The following is a 20,000-nucleotide window of genomic DNA, read 5'->3' as shown; positions in this document are numbered from 1 at the left end:
CTCTACTGCTTACACTTTATTGCTTGTTTGTTTTTGTTATTTTCTCTAAAAAAATTAAGTTTAGTACAAACGTTTTTTCAAGATTTTTGTCTTTATAGCACACTGAAACACCATACTCATATAAAATACCTGTATGCAATAGTCTGGCATGCCTTAATTTTGAAAGCCATTTCCTTATGCAGTTTTTATATATCGCTTTTTCCGTTGGTCATCACTAGTTTGTGTGTTTTTTTTTACCTTTGGCCATTTTCCTTTATATTTTTTGCTGTTTCACATAAGGAATTTTTATTCAATTTTACAGTCGTCTCTTTATTGCTAATCAATCAACTTTAACAAAAACACGAAAGAGGAACATTTTACTAACTTTGGTTAACTGTTTAAATGTCAGTATCTTCACTTACCTTCTCTGACTGTAGTAGCCACGGTCGTGGAAATAACTGCAATAAGGAGTGTCAAGTGGGTAATCATTATTTAGAGATCGGTTAATTTCTTAATGCATTGCTGGCAATCGTTTTGTTTTTCGTTAGATTATCTTAAAGTGAGACAGGTCATGAATTCTGAGCTCCGTTTTCCCTTTCTTGCACGAAAGTTTTACAACTGGACAACTTTCAGTATTCATCCGGATATTCTAGCAAACTGGCTATTTAAATTTCCTTCAGCACGAACTACAATGTAAAAGCACATTCACACCTACTCTAACTTTTATAAGAATCGTCTGTATGTAAGAAATTAATACTTCATTTTCACCTCCACAAATATCACTAAGTTTCGGGCTAATGCGGAGTCACTGAAACACTCTTCACGTAACCATTTGGACAGCAAGTATCAAACTAAAGTGCTCATCATTCTACAAGGAATCACGTGGGGGTGTCCCAGAGCACGTTAACGTACGACTCATCTCCACAGACGCTACAGGTACACTAACCGGGTCGCCTCGATCAGGCCGACTCAGCAGTCCCGCTCGTCTGCTTAAGCGCTGTCTGACCTATGGGGGAGAAATTGCACACTCCCAGAGTCATTTGGATTCCCTATTATGGTTGGCCTGTTGCAAGCATTTTGCCCTATATTCTTTGCTACAAAAAATATATGATAGATGCGTAATTAAAGATGATGATAAAGAGCCGTAGAGTTTGTCTAAAAGAAACCTTTTCGCTGGGGTATGGAATTTTGGACCATTTGTCAAGGAGTTTTTTCCTTTGTAGAAAAACTCATAACAGAATTACTTATCAGAAGCACGTCGAATCTGTCTATGCACACACGCATAAACACACATATTTCGCCATTTAGAAATATCGTGCAGACACGATTTTGTACTTCTTGTCCCATAACTCCTCAACCACATCTAACCCGGCAACTTTTAGTTTTCTGTATAAGAAAACTATTGTGACGGCTTTGTCTGTCCGTCCGCACTTTTGCTGTCCACGCTTTTTCTGTCCGCCCTCAGGTCTTGAAAATTACTGAGGCTAGAGGGCTGCAAATTGGTATGTTGAGTATCCACCCTCCACTCATCAAACATACAAAATTGTAGCCCTCTAGCCTCAAAAGTTTTTATTTTATTTAAGGATAAAGTTAGCCCTAATCGTGCGTCTGGCAACGCTATAGGACAGGTCACCACCAGGCCGTGGCTGAAATTTTCATGGGCTTCGGCTCATACAACATTATACCGAGACCGCCGAAAGATAGATGTATTTTCGGTGGCCTTAATTATACGCTGGACAGAAAACTCGATTGCACCGAAAAAACTTCGGTGCACTTTTAACTTGCTTTTCTTTGATGAAAATGTCCTTTTTAACAAATATCAACTATTATATCCTTGTAAAACCATATTTACATACATTAAATATTATATATATATATATATATATATATATATATATATATATATATATATATATATATATATATATATATATATATATATGTATGTGTGTGTGTGTGTGTGTGTGTGTGTGTGTGTGTGTGTCTATTTACGCAAATGCAAAAGTGTGTGCGTGAGCGAGTGTGAATTTCTGTGTATTGAGTATAAAGGTTCGTGGAAAGATTCTGTTCATAGTCATGCTTTGTCCTCTGCACACCTGTCCCTCTCTCAGCCTGTCCAGCTTAACCTTTAGTTCTTTATGTCTAATGAGAGTAGGCAGACGCATCTGAGGTCGATCTGCAATGAAGATAAAACATGTATTAAGGTTTTGACATTATTTAAAAGTTAAGTCAACAAACATATCGCGCAAAATTGCAGTAGTTTTGGGAGGTCTTCCAAGAGCAACTCATGAAACCACTTCGACACGACAGAGTAAAATAGTTACCATGGTAACTAATGTTTAAATTTTTTCCAAGGATTTTGGGACATAATCATTATATATATATATATATATATATATATATATATATATATATATATATATATATATATATATATCCAAAAATCCACTCATAAATACCCATGGATTGTAAAGTTTTATGCATACGTACTAAGAACTAATAAGCTATATAACAAGAACAAAAAATTTTGTAAACAAAAGAGGAAAAAATACAACATGTAAATATTGTTAAAAAATAAATGGCTACACTGCACCACTTTCATTCTAAAAACATGATAAAAGGTGAACTGGTAACCCCTCCGAGGAGTTACAAACGAAATAACGCATTATGTACAAGGGTATTATTGACCTCTTTTTATGAAAAATACATAATTTCATATTTTGCTATGCCTAATCAATATAAACCGGTAAAATCATCGTATCTTTGACCAAAATCCCTATCAAAACTTACTGGCCGGCAACAGTTGGCAAAAAACCACACGTTGTAACGTAGAAAGCAACAACATCTGCCAATCGTAATGTAGATGAATAGAATCATTAACAGCCAATGAGAGTCGAGATTTACTCCCTCGAAATAGAAACATGCCGGCCAAGGATTCTGGAGCAAAGACATTGACAAATAGAAACCCATATGTGTTTTCAGGCATAAGAACAATTAAAAAGGTCAAAATATAAATAAAGACGCATGTTAATGTACTAGGAGATTAAATATCGTATAATAAAAGTAAAAATATTAGTGAAATAAAGAGAAAGAAATACAATGTGAAGATCTTGTCCCGAAACGTTTGGCTATTTAATGATTCAACATAATTTTTTATATAAGAATTGCTTTTGACATTATTAAGATATGTTTCATCAGAATCCCAAGCTAACGTCATATTAAGATATGTTTCATCAGAATCCCAAGCTAACGTCACCAAGGCAACTTTTAGGACTGGAAATGTGACGCCAGTTGAGTAAACAAATAAATCAATCAGTCTGATAGCCTCTCTTTCGCCTCTTCAAGGATTAAATGGTTATATCCTTCTTGTGTGCTTGTTAATAATGGGCTATTTGTAGATTCTAATTGAATGTTTACCCGCTCTGTTTGTTTCTTGTTAATTTTTTCCTGCTTGTTTGTGAGTTCAACATTAAAGATTGTTTGTTCCTTTCGTGCGATTGACTTGTTTTAATTGTTTCCTTGTTGATGCATTGGGAATCTTCATGTTTTTGTTCCACTGGTCTAGATTTGGAAATGTCCGTTATTGTTCAAATGAATTTCAGCCTATATTATTACTTAGGTCTCTTTACTCGCCTTTGTTTAGTTTGTGTCTCGGTAATTGTTTGGAACTCGTTGCTTGCGATTGCTTGCTTTGCTTTTGTTATCAGTTCGTAGAGTGATCAGTTTTCTGGGCTCCCTCCACGTCAGTTTGTGTCGTCTCTTGAAGGATGTTAAATCACCATTAATAGCTTTTTTATGTTATTTTTCGTCATTTATAGATGTTTAATTAAGTTAATGTCAAGTGTTTGTCCCTACAGTTGATTTGGTAATTATGTTTTATTCTTGTTTGCCTTGAGACTTACTTAAATGCATGTTTTTCGTTACTATTGTATGCTTGCTCGTATACAACTTAATACTTCCTAATTCCATTGTCTGTTTTGCCGTGGTGTTGCTCAGTTTTACCTTTATACTTTTCTTATGCTTATAATTCCACACACCTTAACTGCCATTTCCTCCGTTTTTTTTTTTTTTTATGATTTTTTTCTGGCAAAACCTATAACATAACATGATGATAATGAGCGACAGACTGTCATGGATCTCACATTAATCTTCTCCGTTTTAACGTGCTTTTTCCCATTTTTATATGGGGTAAGCACGATGCCTTCTTTTTGAAGGACTTTGATTTGGCGTTGGGGTAGGCCGTAGCCTCGATCGGCTGCCCTGCCTGACATCGCTCACGTTAATACATTTCATAATGTGGTCATTCATAATCTGGGTCATAAATCTGTCGTATGTTTAAAGATTACTGAATATTTATCAGAGGAAAATATGTGAATGCATACTTTTTTCATATTAATTTTTTTTCTTTCAGTACTGTTTCCTTACTGTTTCCTGTTTTGTTTAGAATTCTCAGAGGGATGATATCATGATAAAAATTAAACTAAACGCTGCTTGTTTGTACGTCTAATCCAACTGAATGTGGTAATACTTTTTCCTAGATATTTTCCCAAGTAGAGTTTCCTTGCTATCCAATCAGTTTTTTTTTGTGTTCTTCAGGTCTGGGCTAGAAGAGGTCGTTAGACATCCAGCCCATTAACTCTTGTATTTGAAAATTTGAAAATAAAAATGAGTAAAGAATCTTCCTGAGAAATATTTTGGGTAAATATCATGTTGCTTAAATCTGTTTTGAATACAAAAAAATAGTATCTGTTTCAAGTACATTTATGTACTGTCTTGAATGAGTATGATGTTAACTTTCGAATGATTGACTTATCCCCTTAAAAAGGACTTATGCAGAAAAATGTTTTTATTTAAAAAGAAATAAAAAACGTGGGGAATCATGATCAGAGCAAGGATTAACAAGATTAGCAAAAAATGGCAATAAAAGGTGTAAAAAGCCATTTGACTTGAAAGTAAACGAAGGGTGAATATGGGAACTACATAATAATACAGATTAATGATTAAACAAATATATGGGAAAATGGTCTTTCGAGCACACAAGTGACACAACACTCTACAAGGTATCCACATTTTTAAATAGATGTGGAAAATTACACATGAAGATGAAGTAAAGGATAACTATTAAAAACCAGTTATACCATGGAAGTAACTATTAAAGAAAACTGTAAGTTAAAACTTTCAAATACAAAGGCCCGCCTGATGGGCTCAGTGAGGATAGAAATGAGGGTCCTCAAAGGTAAACAAGGATGACGAATATTTCTTAAATTATGAACAGTCATTACACAGTAATTACTATGGGTAGTTGTTAAACACAAGCAGTAACTGTAAAAAAATTATAAACAACCATTAAAAAATTCGAGAAAGTTTGAAATTAGAAATCAATATTAGACGAATGAAAAGCAACAAGAACAAAATTAAGGAATGGCTGAGAATATTAATTCCCGTTTTTTGTGAAGCAGGTGTGTGTATATTATGTTTTATATGTTTATCCTTTTTAATTACACAACGCAAACTTCAGTGCGCTTATTCCCCCACCCCAAGGCATCCGTAATGAAAATTTCATAACGCTAATGTACAAGATAATTCTTATTCATCATCTTCATCCGGTCCGCCAGCAGGGCCCAGTTAATTATTTGTAAGCTACAGTTTTATAGATTTCTAGAAAAAATGTATTATTTTGTGGCATTACGTCAAAAGAAAAAATAAATTCACGACTCTGGTTCTATAAATGATATTTTCACATTTTTATCATACCAAATTGATTTGACAGAATTTCATACGTGGAAAATAAACGAGAAAAGAAGTGAAGAATAGCAAGGATATATGAAAATTAGCAGCTACAGATCAAGGGAAAGGAAAGAAAAAAAAGATAAAAAAAAATTGTTAGGAAGAATTGCAAATAAGTTAATCTGCGGCAGCCTTAATCACAGATGACGGCTTCTGTCAAACACATCGGATTAACGCTGGAAAATAAAATGCTGCAAATGTGAACTCCCGGATTTTAGGTTCATTTAGAGAAAACAGGGTTTTAGAAGTTATACATTTTACTTTTCATAAATGCATTAATGTAAGGATAAATGCCTTTTTGTAATCACCCGGCGAGGTGATCGGCCAGTCAAACGCCATTTTTATTTGGAAAGTAGTCTTATGAATGATGTATTTTATTTATGAATATGGACTTTCACCCCCGCAGTTTTGCAGCCTGTGATGTTAACCATTTGGGCGTCATACGTTTTATTTCACGCTGCCAAAAAGTTGTGTGTTTTCATCGGCAGCCGCCATTTCCAAACGTGCTGCTTTTAGTTAAATAATATTTCGGGTTTTCCGAATAACATTTATTCTGCATTTTCGAAAATTATTACCGGCACTCCGATCAGGAAATTAACATGGCAGTTTCAGTTTATTCCCTACCATCCCCTCTTTCTTCACTTTTAATGCTGTTTCCCGTGCAACGCGATAACTGTAAAATTTGTATGTATACTGTTCGGATGTGGTATGTATATGCCCTCTTTTGGCAGGTCGATGGATTGATACATCAAAAGAATAGGTCGAGAACGGTAGATGTAACCGTAAAATAACATGATATAATATTAATTAGTATTTCAGTGCTTGTCTGTCTGTATTTATGTGTGTGTATATATACATACATACATACATACATACATATTGTTACATACATATTACATATATATATATATATATATACATATATATATATATATATATATGTATATATATATATATATATTGTACAGTCTGTCTAGCTAAAAATGCCTGTTTCATTTTTCTAATGGTTGAATGTATGTATATGTATATACTGTCTCTCTATGTATCTATATATTATATCTATTTCGGTATATATATGAATGTATGTATATGTATATACTATATATATATATATATATGTATGTATATATTATATATTTGTATTTATATATATATATGTATATATATATATATATATATATATATATATATATATATATATATATATATATATATATATACCCCCATTATTACCTTCATTTAGTCGTAGTTTTTTCTACCGGCTCCCGACAACTCGCTTAGTTTACACTTCCCGTGTATACAGAATCCATTTCCCTTTTCTGTTTACTTTTGTCTGTAGTTTATTTCGCATTGCTCAGTTCACTCTCTGGTTTCACTTAGAGGGCGGGTGCTAATTCCTTTGGATTAGTTTTTATTAATGTAAGTTTCTAAATACTGATGCATTCTTGTGAGCTATGTATCAGTATTTTGGAAGTCAGTTATCAGGCCTGTTTTACAACTGTTTATTATGTATTATTGCGTTGAATTTTGTTATTCAGTTTAAACTTACTTTAAAAAAGTATTAACAGTATATTGAAGAATACTGTAGGCTAATGCTAATTGTGAGCTATTTTGTATATTCATCATTGTGAAACATCACAGTATTTGTGCCGTGATTTTTGAACTTTGTGAAAAGAAAGGTGTATAATTGATGACACTAAAATTACTGCATTATATAATGCTGTTTATTGTTAGTTAAAATTGATACATGAGTTTCTTAATAATGACACCTCTCTTACCACTAAAGTGCTCAGTTTTCGTTGTGAGATTAAATGTAAAGTTGTAAGTAGTTTTACCATTTTCGGTTATGTTAGTTTTGTATGTATATTTGGGGTTAATTTTAATTTTAAGACTAAATCAAGTTTATATATCCATGATTAGTTGAGCAACCACCCTGGATGATATACTTCACACACAAACACACACACATATCACAAAAATACACTCACTCTGATAGTAATGTCCACCCCTCTCCCCCACCCCACCCTTTTGCGTAAAAGCCGACGGCAATCTTGTGATTAGTTGTAGAAGGATGAGTGAGGTAGCGGTACTTTGCAAAAAAATAATAATAATACATTAATAAATTGTAAGTTACTGCTTTAAAAAATGAATGATATACATTAAAAGTACGATGAATTTGTAGTAAAGACTCGAGTTGGAATCCAGGGTATGTAGGATCGCCATTAACCTAGTGTTTATTCTTATAAATTTAGGAAAAAAACATATCAATAACTGCAAGCATACACAGACAGGAATAAATAAACACACCCATTTATATAACCATGTAGGCTTGTTCCGTGTGAATGGGTGTTTATCTTCTGAATAATAATAATATTAATAATAATAATGATAATAATAATAATAATCGCACGCGCCACTAAAATGGTGAAGAAATCCACAATGGTGTAGGTGTAAATATATAACAAAAATATATACAAAACGTTTTGTATATATTTTGAGTATATATGTATACTTACACCATTGTAGATTTCTTCAACAACAATAATAATAATAATAATAATAATGTAAACAAACAGATAGACAGAAGAGCAAGTGCCTCTCTTCTGAAACCACAATGTTTGCTCCTTAAATAAAATTAAAAAATCAGACACAAGCAAGTCCAAAAACAGACACAAAACCAGACAAAAGAAGCGACAACAAACACGAAACAAAGAAACACAAGTCACACCGCACCTCCCCAAGCCCGCCTTAACTCAAACCCCCACCCCCACCCAACCGTCGAGAAACATTCAAAATTTCCTCTCACGTAACTCAGAACATAACGTTATGTTGGAGATGCAATATTTAAGTGACTTTAATATGAAATGTGCGGAGCGGCTTAACTCAATAGAAACCTGCAGTCGCCCCAGAAAATATTATATTGAATTGCTGGCGACACCAAGGAGTTGGGGGATGAAATTTACTCACGCCTCCTGCATTTTCTGGGATGTGTGTGTGTCTCTCTCTCTCTCTCTCTCTTTCTTATTCTGTTTTAGCATACTTATTTCGTAATAAGATTTTTAATCATGCTTTCCGAACGCTACGAAATGTCGCATTGGAAATGATAACTAACAGGATGATACTTTCAACGTCGTAGATAAATGAAAATTAAAACAGAACTTTAGTTTTATTGATGTTATTAATTTCATTTTAGACTATTAGTAGGCAAATTTCGAAAGGTATGTTATTAAATTTTCGAAGCAATATACGTGTATTCATTTAGAGATAGACAGACAAGGAGAGAGAGAGAGAGAGAGAGAGAGAGAGAGAGAGAGAGAGAGAGAGAGAGAGAGAGAGAGTCATTTTCATTATCTATTACGTAAACAAAGAAAGCACTAAATGAATGGAGAGAGAGAGAGAGAGAGAGTTTTGTTTTGTTGAGCAAACTCGACGCGAGAAAAGACAGATTTAGATCTCGTGAATCTTCTTTTCCGGCAGTTCATTACGTCATCCCTTCACTGGGCTTATTTATAAACGAATTTCGTTCTTTTGTTTTGCATCATTGGATGAGTTTAGGTCCTGACATTTATTTATTAAGTAAATTTTTTTATTTATATATATCTATATATATATATATATATATATATATATATATATATGTTATATATATATATATATATATATATATACGTACAATTTAATTAAAGGTGAAAATTAAAGACTAGGACTGAATGCTTTTGTGTATTGCGTATGACTTCTTCAAAGAAGAAATAAACAAAGATAGACATAAACAAGAAAACATTACAAACAAAAGATCAAAGCCACTAACAAGCTAAACATCATTACTGAATGCAATCACTAGTTTGAAGTCAAATTGTCACATACCAAACAAAAATACTTTAAAATACTTAAGAACTGAAACTACAGTTAGAAACATACATTAAGCAAAGGTAACATTGTACTTCCCTGCCAATTTTATGAACAAGGTAACTATCTAATTTAAAAAGACCCGAACTAATATTCATAAGTTGATTGTTAAAATGCTTAATAAAGGCAGATTCACTAATTATTTCTTAACAATGTGGTTACAAAAATTATCTCAGATGAATTTTTCCAGTCCACATAATGAGCTAAAATCATTCATATGTACAAATAAAGCACTTGTCAATTGGCCTGTTCGAACTGCGTAACGATGCGTTGTTTTAGACGATAATCTAGTTCTTTACCAGTTTGATCAGGGGTATTTATTACTACATCCACACAAGGAATCGTGTAAATACAGCCATTAATTTTGTTTTTGGGGAGCATGAACAATGATATTGAAGTGTCCCTGAATTTTTTGTAAACAACAGTTATCTTGAAAATTTTCAGTAATTTTAATGAAACAAAGATTTACGTTATAAGTAGGTCAAAATATTTTCTCTCACCAAAGGCCCCTATTGTTATTGGAATAAAAATGTTTCTAGCTTTCTGTAAAAGATTTGTCGATTAAAAACTTTGGGTATTTTAACATAATCTGGCGTCGTAAATTTTACAAAATTCCGAGTCTAAGAATTCCGGGCTGCATATCCTTAATGCCCTAAAAACATGCTACAAAAAACTGAGAGTTTTACATTAAGGTAAGTGGGGATCTGAATAATAGTGACATAAGAACAGACGTTGGTAGGTTTCTGGTGAAACATCGCCACAAACGTTTCTATCCCTTCTATGAACCAAAAACATCTAAATGGTAATGAACAATTATTTTCCTCTTCAACGGTGAATCGGTTAGAATTTTGAAGTAAAAATATTGCTGCATTATTTTGCCTATGTGTGTCTTCTTTTTGTTTTGATACGTTGATGACATATTCTGTGTGGGGTTATCTATAAAGAAAATTTGAACAATTTTGACAAGGTAAATCATTTGCGCCTTCTATTAAATTCCACTCGTTGAAGAGGAAAATAATTGTTCATTACCGTTTTAGATGTTTTGGTTCATAGAATGGATAGAACTTTTGTGTTTGATGTTTTACAGGAAACCCACAACGTCTGTTCTTATGTCCACTATTATTCAGATCACCACGTTAATGTAAACTCTCAGTTTTTTTGTAGTTTTAAGGGCATTATGATATGCAGCCCGAATTTCTTAGACTCGAATTTTGTAAAATTTACGACGTAGAATTTATGTTAAAATACCTAAAGTTTTTAATCGACAAATCTTTACAGAAAGCTAGAAACATTTTTTATTCCAATAACAATAGGAGCCTTTGGAGAGAAAATGATTTTGACACTTCCATATAACGTGAAATCTCTTGTTTCATTAAAATTACTGAAATTTCAAGATAACTGTTGTTTCATAAGAATTCAGGACACTTCAGAATATCATTGTTCGTAATTTCCCAAAACAAATTAATGGCTGTATTTACACGATTCCTTGTGTTGGATAGTGTGGTAAATACCTTGGTCAACTGGTAAAGAATTAGATTATTTGTCTAAAACAGCATCGTTACGCAGTTCGATACAGGCCATTGACAAGTTTATTTGTACATATGAATGATTTTAACCATTAGCGGACTGAAAAATTCATCTGAGATAATTTTTTAGAAACTACATTGTTAGAGAAATATAATTGAATCTGCCTTTATTAAGCATTTTAACAATCAACTTTATGGAATATTAGTTCGTGGGTCTTTTAAATTAGATAGTTACCTTGTTCATAAATTGTAGGAAGTACAATGTTACTCTTTTTAGCAATAGCCTGTTCTAACTGTAGTTTCAGTTCTTATATTTTTTAAAGTATTTTTTGTTTGGTAATGCATTGACAATTTGACTTCAAAACTAGTGATTGCATTTAGTAAATGATGTTTTAGCTTGTTAGTGGCTTTGATCTTTTTTTTGTGAAGTTTTCTTGTTTTTATGTCTATCTTTATTTATTTTACTTTGTACCTCGGGAAGAAGTGTACGCAATACACGAAAGCGCTGGTACCTGGTCTTAATTTTCACCTTTCATGTGTCAGTTGCTCTATATATATTTGTCATGTGCAGTTTGGTGACTATTGATATATATATATATATATATATATATATATATATATATATATATATATATATATATATATATATATATATACTACATGCTTATATACAATATATATTTAATATATATATATATATATATATATATATATATATATATATATATATATATATATATATAAAGTGTGAGTATATACATTATATAATACATGTCTGTAGCATTGATGCAATTACAGAAATTTCATGACTAATAGTTTGTAGAGGGCATTACAATGAGGTTTAAGAAGGACTGTTACAAGTTAAAAGCCTATCTTCAGTCAGACTTTGACTTTTAAACTATACAATATAAGGTATTCATATTTATCATGTATAAGCTATGGTCAAGGTCAAGTTCATACTTTTAAAGGTTATCAAAGCAAAATGTGAATTTAAATTTGGCAATAACTTCTGAATCTTATCAAATAAGAAGTTCATATTTGGCATGCATATTCTACTAATGAAGCTGACGTGTAGTGTAATGTCAAGGTTATATTCAGTTTTCAAAGGTCAAACAAATATATACTGTAGTCTATACTAAAGTTTTGATATGTACAAGATGGAGAATTTGCATTTGGCATTTATAATCCACAAATGACACCAATACACAAAATGAGGTTCAAGTAAAGGTCATACTTATAGGTCACAGGTCAAAAAAGCTTTAACCTATGCAATAAATTAAGTTGATGTATGGAGCAGGGTTAATAACATGGTAATACGTAAAGGTCAAAGTCAAATAAGAGTTAAATCTTCAACATAACTTTTTAACTACTTTAGATATATATTTTTATTAACATACAAATTAAACAAATGAAGCTATTGTGTAAAAATAGGACAAAGTCAAGGTCATAATAGAAGGTAAAAGTTCAACTATAAATTTTGAATTGGCCACAACATTCAATGTATATGAAGCTGAGATTTCATGTATAGCAAACATAATCCATAAATGATACCCATGTGCTGAGTGAGGTTAAGGTCAAACTTAAGAGGTCAAGGGTCAAATGAAACTATAACCATGTCTGTAGCATTGAACGAGTAACATACAAAAAACCACACCATTGGGGTAATCCACCGACAATGTCAATTCAGTGCAGGATGAAGGTCGATGTCATGCTTGGAGGTCAACGGTAAACTAAGAATTTGCCTTTGCCCATAACAACAATTCAAGATAATCTTTTTGCTTTATATATATATATATATATATATATATATATATATATATATATATATATATATATATATATATATATATATATATATATACATACATGTATACAGAAAGAAATGATCCTTAATTGTTATGGAAATAGTCAAATTCTTGGTCGACCTTTGACCTCTACATATGACACTTGCAGTACATTCATCTCATTCTGTACTGACAGCGTCAAAAGATTTTACCATCCCAAAGCTGCGGTTTTCTATGATACTCTTTTAATGTTATAGACAAGGTTACATTTTCATTTGACCTTTGACCTAAATTTCTCCCTAAGTTTGACCTGACCTCACTGGTATCATTTGTGAATTATGCATACTATGTGATATTTCAGTTCCATTATATGACGTGCTCTGGCTGGAGTTACATATACTCATTGAAAACAATACATAGATATATATATATATATATATATATATATATATATATATATATATATATATATATATATATATATATATTTTCTACAGTGAAATTCAAACTACACAAACATTATTGACGAGATGACGAAATTATTCGGAAATTCATTTTTGCAGGACAGTGGAAATTCGTTGGCAATGGCTGAACCGCTGTGTTCGCTTCGAAACGTAATGGAATTATAATTGTTTTTAGTCTATTAATGATGGGGTATTTTTTTTATCTAAACCGGTAACTGTACAGTACCACAGCTTTTAATTTACTATATATTACAAATGCAAAGTTACGTCAGAAAATAAAAGCAACTATTGATACTATTTTAATTTTAATTAAATTAAAATTTGCATCCGTATGTATTTTGAATATAAAATATTGTTCTGATATTTAATTTTCTGGGACAGAAGCCTAACCTTTTACTTTATCTCCATTCTCACCTGCCTTTTTAAATCTTGCTGTTTAACCTCTAATTATTACTTCTAAGCACAACTGTGGTGTTTTATCCCAGTTCCTTCTGTATATCCTTGTGTTTCATCTCTTTAATTTTGTGCTGTTCAACCACTCCAACTCCCTCTTTTCACCTTCTTAAATGGCCGGAAATGCCCTAGTGCTTGAGAGAGAGAGAGAGAGAGAGAGAGAGAGAGAGGATGAGCTACACTTAGTTTAATTGGTTGTTACAGTATTAGTTTAAATTGAAAGAGAGAGAGAGAGAGAGAGAGAGAGAGAGAGAGAGAGAGAGAGAAATGTATTACCCTAGTCTCACTGGTATTTACAGTATTAGCTTAGTTTCTCTCTCTCTCTCTCTCTCTCTCTCTCTCTCTAATACTGTAAACGCTAAGTGAGACTTCCTTCCTCTCTCTCTCTCCTCTCTCTCTAGCACGTCTCTCTCTCTCTCTCTCCTCTCTCTCTCTCTCTCTCTCTTCCTTTTCACATTCAATACTTCAGAGATTTGGTTCTTGTTCGTGAGAGCACGCACGTGCATAAAGTTATGTCATTCCAACGATACCTTCAGCAGGCACGTGGACGTGCTCCAACACGACCCGGCTATTTTCGCTTCTGTCGCTAATGAGGTAATGACTATGATGATGTAAATGAAGGACTTTTATAATTGGATGTGATTCCCTTTCGTGCACACTCGTGCACAAATTTTTATTTTTAGAACATACTAATTATAACCGTAACCTCTTAGGATACTGAAAAGTGGTTTTGTAATGATTTTTTTTTTAAGCTGTCTGAACAAATTTTGGTAAACAACTTAGGCCTAACCTGCCACAGGGCCTTGCTCACCTTATTACATCATGAGGTGCCCTGCCCACCTTTGCCCATCATGAGGTGCTCTGTCCACTTTAACCCATCATGAGGTGCCATGCCCACCTTAACCCATCACGAGGTACCATGCTCACCTTAACCCATCATGATGTGCCCTGCCCACTTTAACCCATCGTGATATGCCCTGCCCACCTTAACCCATCATGAGGTCCCCTGCCCACTTTACCCCAGGATGAGGTGCCCTGCCCACCTTTGCCCATCGTGAGGTGACCTGTCCACTTTAAGCCATTATGAGGTGCCATGCCCACCTTAACCCATCATGATTTGCCCTGCCCACTTTAACCTATCATTATATGCCCTGCCCACCGTACTGCATCATGAGGTGCCTCGCCCACCTTAACCCATCATGAGGTACCCTGCCCACCTTAACCCATCATGAGGTACCCTGCCCACCTTAACCCATCATGAGGTGCCCTGCCCACTTTAACCCATCATGAGATACCCTACCCAGCCTAACCCATTATGAGGCGCCCTGTCCACCTTAACCCATCATGAGGTGCCATGCCCACCTTAACCCATCATGAGGTGCCCTGCTCACTTTAACCCATCATGAGATACCCTACCCAGCCTAACTCATTATGAGGTGCCCTGTCCACCTTAACCCATCATGAGGTGCCATGCCCACCTTAACCCATCATGAGGTGCTGTTCCCACCTTACTGCATCATGAGGTGCCCTGCCCACCTTAACCCCTCATGGGATGCCTTACCCACTTTAACCGATCATGAGGTGCCCTGCCCACCTTAACCCATTATGAGGTGCCCTGCCCACTTTAACCCATCATGATGTGCCCTGCCCACCTTAACCCATCATAAGGTGCCCTGCCCACCTTAACTCATCATGAGGTGCTCTGTCCCCCTTAACCAATTATGGGGTCCCTGCCCAATTTTGTGCCCTGCCCACCTTAACCCACCATGGTGTGCAAAGCCCACCTTAACCTACCGTGAGGTGCCCTGCCCACTCTAACCCACCATGAGGACCCATGACCACCCTAACCCATCATGAGGTGCCTTGCCCACTTTAACCCATCATGATGTGCCATGCCCACCTTAATCCATCATGAGGTGCCCTTCCCACTTTAAGCCATCATGATGTGCCATGCCCACCTTAACCCATCATGAGGTGCCCTTCCCACTTTAAGCCATCATGATGTGCCATGCTCACCTTAACCCATCATGAGGTGCCCTTCCCATTTTAAGCCATCATGAGGTGCCCTACCCACCTTAACCCACCATCAGGTGCCCTGCCCACCATTACCTATCATGTGGTGCCTTGCCCACCTTAGCCCATCATGATGTGCCATGCCCACCTTAACCCCTCATGATGTCCCATGCCCACCTTAACCCATCATGAAGTGCCCTTCCCACTTTAAGCCATCATGAGCTGCCCTTACCCACCATAACTCAGTATGAAGTACCCTGCCCACCTTAACCCATCATGATGTGCCATGCCCACCTTAAATCCATCATGAGGTACCCTGGCCACCTTAACCCATCACGAGGTACTCTGCCCACCTTAATCCATCATGATGTGCCCTGCCAACCTTGACCCATAATGAGGTGGCCTGCCCACTCTAACCCATAATGAGGTGCCATGACCACTCTGACCCACCATGAGGTGCCCTGCCCAAAGTAACCCATCGTGAGGTGACTTGCCCTTAACTCGCAATGAGGTGCCATGCCCACATTAGACCATCATTATGTGCCCTGCCAACTTTAACCTATCATTATATGCCCTGCCCACCTTAACCCATCATGAAGTGCCCCGCCCACCTTAAACCATCATGAGGTGCCCTGCCCACTTTAACCCATCATGAGGTGCCCTGCCCACCTTAACCCATCATGAGGTGCCCTGCCCACTTTAACCCATCATGAGATGCCCTACCCAACCTAACCCATCATGAGGTGCTCTGCCCACCTTACTACATCATGAGGTGCCCTGCCTACCTTAACCCCTTATGGGGTGCCGTGCCCACTTTAACCCATCATGAGGTGCCCTGCCCATCTTAACCCATTATGAGGTGTCCTGCCCACTTTAATCCATCATGAGGTGCCCTGCCCCCTTAACCCATCATGAGGTACCCTGCCCACCTTAACTCATCTTGAGGTGCTCTGCCCACCTTAACCAATCATGAGGTGCCCTGCCCAATTTAACCCATCATGATGTGCCCTGCCCACCTTAACCCACCGTGGCGTGCAAAGCCCACCTTGACCTATCATGAGGTGCCCTGCCCACTCTAACCCAACATGAGGCTTCATGACCACCCTAACCCATCTTGAGGTGTCTTGCCCACCTTAACCCATCATGATGTGCCATGCCCATCTTAACCCATCATGAGGTGTCCTTCCCACTTTAAGCTATCATGATGTGCCATGCCCACCTTAATCCATCATGAAGTGCCCTTCCCATTTTAAGCCATCATGATGTGCTATGCCCACCTTAACCCATCATGAGGTGCCCTTCCCACTTTAAGCTATCATGAGGTGCCCTGCCCACCCATTGTGAGGTACCTTGCCCACCTTAACCCATCATGAGGTGATTTGCCCTTAACCCACCATGAGGTGCCCTGCCCAACCTTCCCCATCGTATGGTGCCTTGCCCATCTGAACCCATCATGATGCATCATGCCCACCTTAACCCATCATGATGTCCCATGCCCACCTTAACACATTATGATGCGCCCTTCCCACTTTAAGCAATCATGAGCTGCCCTTACCCACCTTAACCCATTATGAGGTACCCTGCCCACCTTAACCCATCATGATGTGCCATGCCCACTTTAAACCCATCGTGAGGTACTCTGGCCACCTTAACCCATCATGAGGTACTTTGCCCACCTTAATCCATCATGATGTGCCCTGCCCACCTCAACCCATCCGGATAGGCGTAAATCCGTTCACACCAATGCCCAGTGGCAGGGAATCCTGCTACACTAAAATTTTTCGTTCTTGTCTACTTTCAAAATAATGTTACAGCGTTCACTGTTGTATAATTCAAGAGGTTAATCCTTAGAGCATTGCATTCAACCATATTTAATTGTAGAAATATAGTAAGAAGAATAATTCCGATTTGTTAATATCCTAATAGCTATAAGTGATTCTCTGAACTTGCTGATATTTTGTATAAACCTGTTTAAACTTGTTTGCAGGATTTCAGGCCGCTGTGCATTAATGGGTTATTCATTCTGGCAATGACCAGCGTTTATTTATCATCTCCTTGGTGCTTATTTAGCATAAAAAGAATGTCAGTTGAACTGACAAGATAGAAATTTAATCCTAAAAGAGTCGCAAGGATTATTTCTTTTTATTTTTAAGCCCTTTAAACGTAAATGTCCACAATTTCAAGAGAATATAATGTCTAACATCCGGTGACTTTCATCAAACAAGATTTGGTTTTCCTATCTTCCACCTCGCTATAGTGTATATTTTTTAGTTTGCCAAAGCTTTTAGAGAATGTCAGTTTTGCGGGTCCAAGTTGGTTGCTCAAACAACGGACGCCACCCCCGCGGCTGAATCTAGTTCCTTGGTAAAACACCCTTTCCACTTACGACTTCATAGCGTTATGGGTTAATCTTAAAACGCCTTGCGAATAAACGAATAATCACGAGTGTACACCTGTTACACAACTTAATCATCTGTACACTAAGCGAAGATGAGAGGACGGCGGAGGAATACATTAAGGAGTGTTGTAAGGCCGATGGCAGTCGCTTTAAACATTGTGGTAGAAGGTACTTGCCTTTGTTTTGCATTTCTTAGCGCTTATTTGGCACAGAAAGGATATGACTTGAGGCGACGACATATTTAAGCACAGAAGTATCACAAGTGATTGTTTTATTTTTATTTCAAGCCCTTTAAATGTGAATATCGACAATTTAAAGAAACAGCATTGTAAGGAAAAAACGACAAGAATCTTGGATGATCCATCTGTGTTTGAAAATAATAATCGTCAAGAGAGATTATACCTTAGGGCTTGGTGCATGAAAACCACGAAGAATTCTGAAAAGATTAAGGCGTTATTTGTTTCATCTCACCAAAACGTATTTTTATTAGTCTGGAACTTTCGAGGGAATGCTGGTTTTGGCGGGATAATCTAAATCGGTTGCCCAAGCAACGTAGCCACTACCATGGCTGAGCCTAGACTCATATTCGTAACCATGGCTAATTTCCCCAGTTCATGAGACATGATTTTGTCAAATCTTGGTTTAAGCCACTTTTAAAAGTTATTCGTCTGTACTGGTCGAGAGAATGGTATGGAGCAGCTTTCAAGATAAGAGGACCACATTGGGGCTTTGAAAATGAGGTCGAGTAAGGTAAGAATGATAACGTATTCTTTGCACGTTTTCACATTTGGTCAAGGTTAGGTTAAGGGAAGGTTGAGTTTGGATGCGTCACTGTTGAAATATGTCATTGAAGGTTATTACGTATTAAATGAGATGGAAGCCTGGGCCGATGAATGTCAGGAAGAGCATGCCTATGCGCTTAGGCCTAGGCTTCTCGCTCTGCCTATATTTTTCCCACCTGTTTTACACTGGATCATTTACTATTTATATTGACTGTCGAATGTAACCTTTTGTATTGAACTATCTTGTTTAAAATTATAATGATCAGTGGTGAAAATATTAGTATATGCCTTCATAACCCATGTTATACACAACTATTTTGAATAGCTCATCCTTCAGTAGTTACCGTTTTCTATTTGTAATGCGAACTGGAGGTGCAGACTGACCGGCCACGCCGATTAAAAAAACCTTTTGTGAAATATAATTCGGCACAGTCGCTATGAGGTTGAATCATGTAATCGATAACAATGTGATTCTAAGATATATATATATATATATATATATATATATATATATATATATATATATATATATATATAATATAATATATAATATATATATATATATATATATTATATATACATATTATATATATATATATATATATATATATATATATATATATATATATATATATATATAACTATATATGTATGTGTGTGTGTGTGTGTTAATACAGATGAAAAAGATTAGGGATTTGGGGGTAGGTCCTGAAACGGTTTCAGTATATTTCTAAGTAAATGACGTAGAAGTAAAATAGAAACCGGTCAGGACAAACACCAAATCTCATATTTTTTCACCTGTGGTGGTATGTGATAAACAACCACGTGTTAGTGTTATGATTATAACCATATACATATATATAGATATATATATATATATATATATATATATATATATATATATATAT

General features: G+C 35.7%; 2 protein-coding genes across 3 annotated transcripts in view; one reads left to right on the top strand and one right to left on the bottom strand.

The window, feature by feature from the left end:
• The window catches only part of LOC136835141 (uncharacterized), a 169,060-nt gene extending 168,162 nt beyond the window's left edge, over positions 1–898 (bottom strand). For both annotated transcript variants that reach the window (XM_067098343.1, XM_067098344.1), the window contains exon 1: positions 402–898. In XM_067098343.1, the coding sequence (XP_066954444.1) occupies positions 402–468 (67 nt within the window). In that variant the 5' untranslated portion in view covers positions 469–898. The remainder of the gene's footprint in view (positions 1–401) is intronic.
• A 17,551-nt stretch (positions 899–18,449) lies between these two features.
• The window catches only part of LOC136835142 (golgin subfamily A member 5-like), a 346,357-nt gene continuing 344,806 nt past the window's right edge, over positions 18,450–20,000 (top strand). The window contains exon 1 of the mRNA XM_067098347.1: positions 18,450–19,060. The gene's annotated coding sequence lies outside the window, so the exon portion shown is untranslated. The remainder of the gene's footprint in view (positions 19,061–20,000) is intronic.

The sequence above is a fragment of the Macrobrachium rosenbergii genome, chromosome 55 (assembly GCF_040412425.1).
Source record: "Macrobrachium rosenbergii isolate ZJJX-2024 chromosome 55, ASM4041242v1, whole genome shotgun sequence".
NCBI lineage: Eukaryota > Metazoa > Arthropoda > Malacostraca > Decapoda > Palaemonidae > Macrobrachium > Macrobrachium rosenbergii.
The sequence above is the reverse complement of the archived record's forward strand: the minus strand, read 5'-3'. Positions and strand labels throughout refer to the sequence as shown.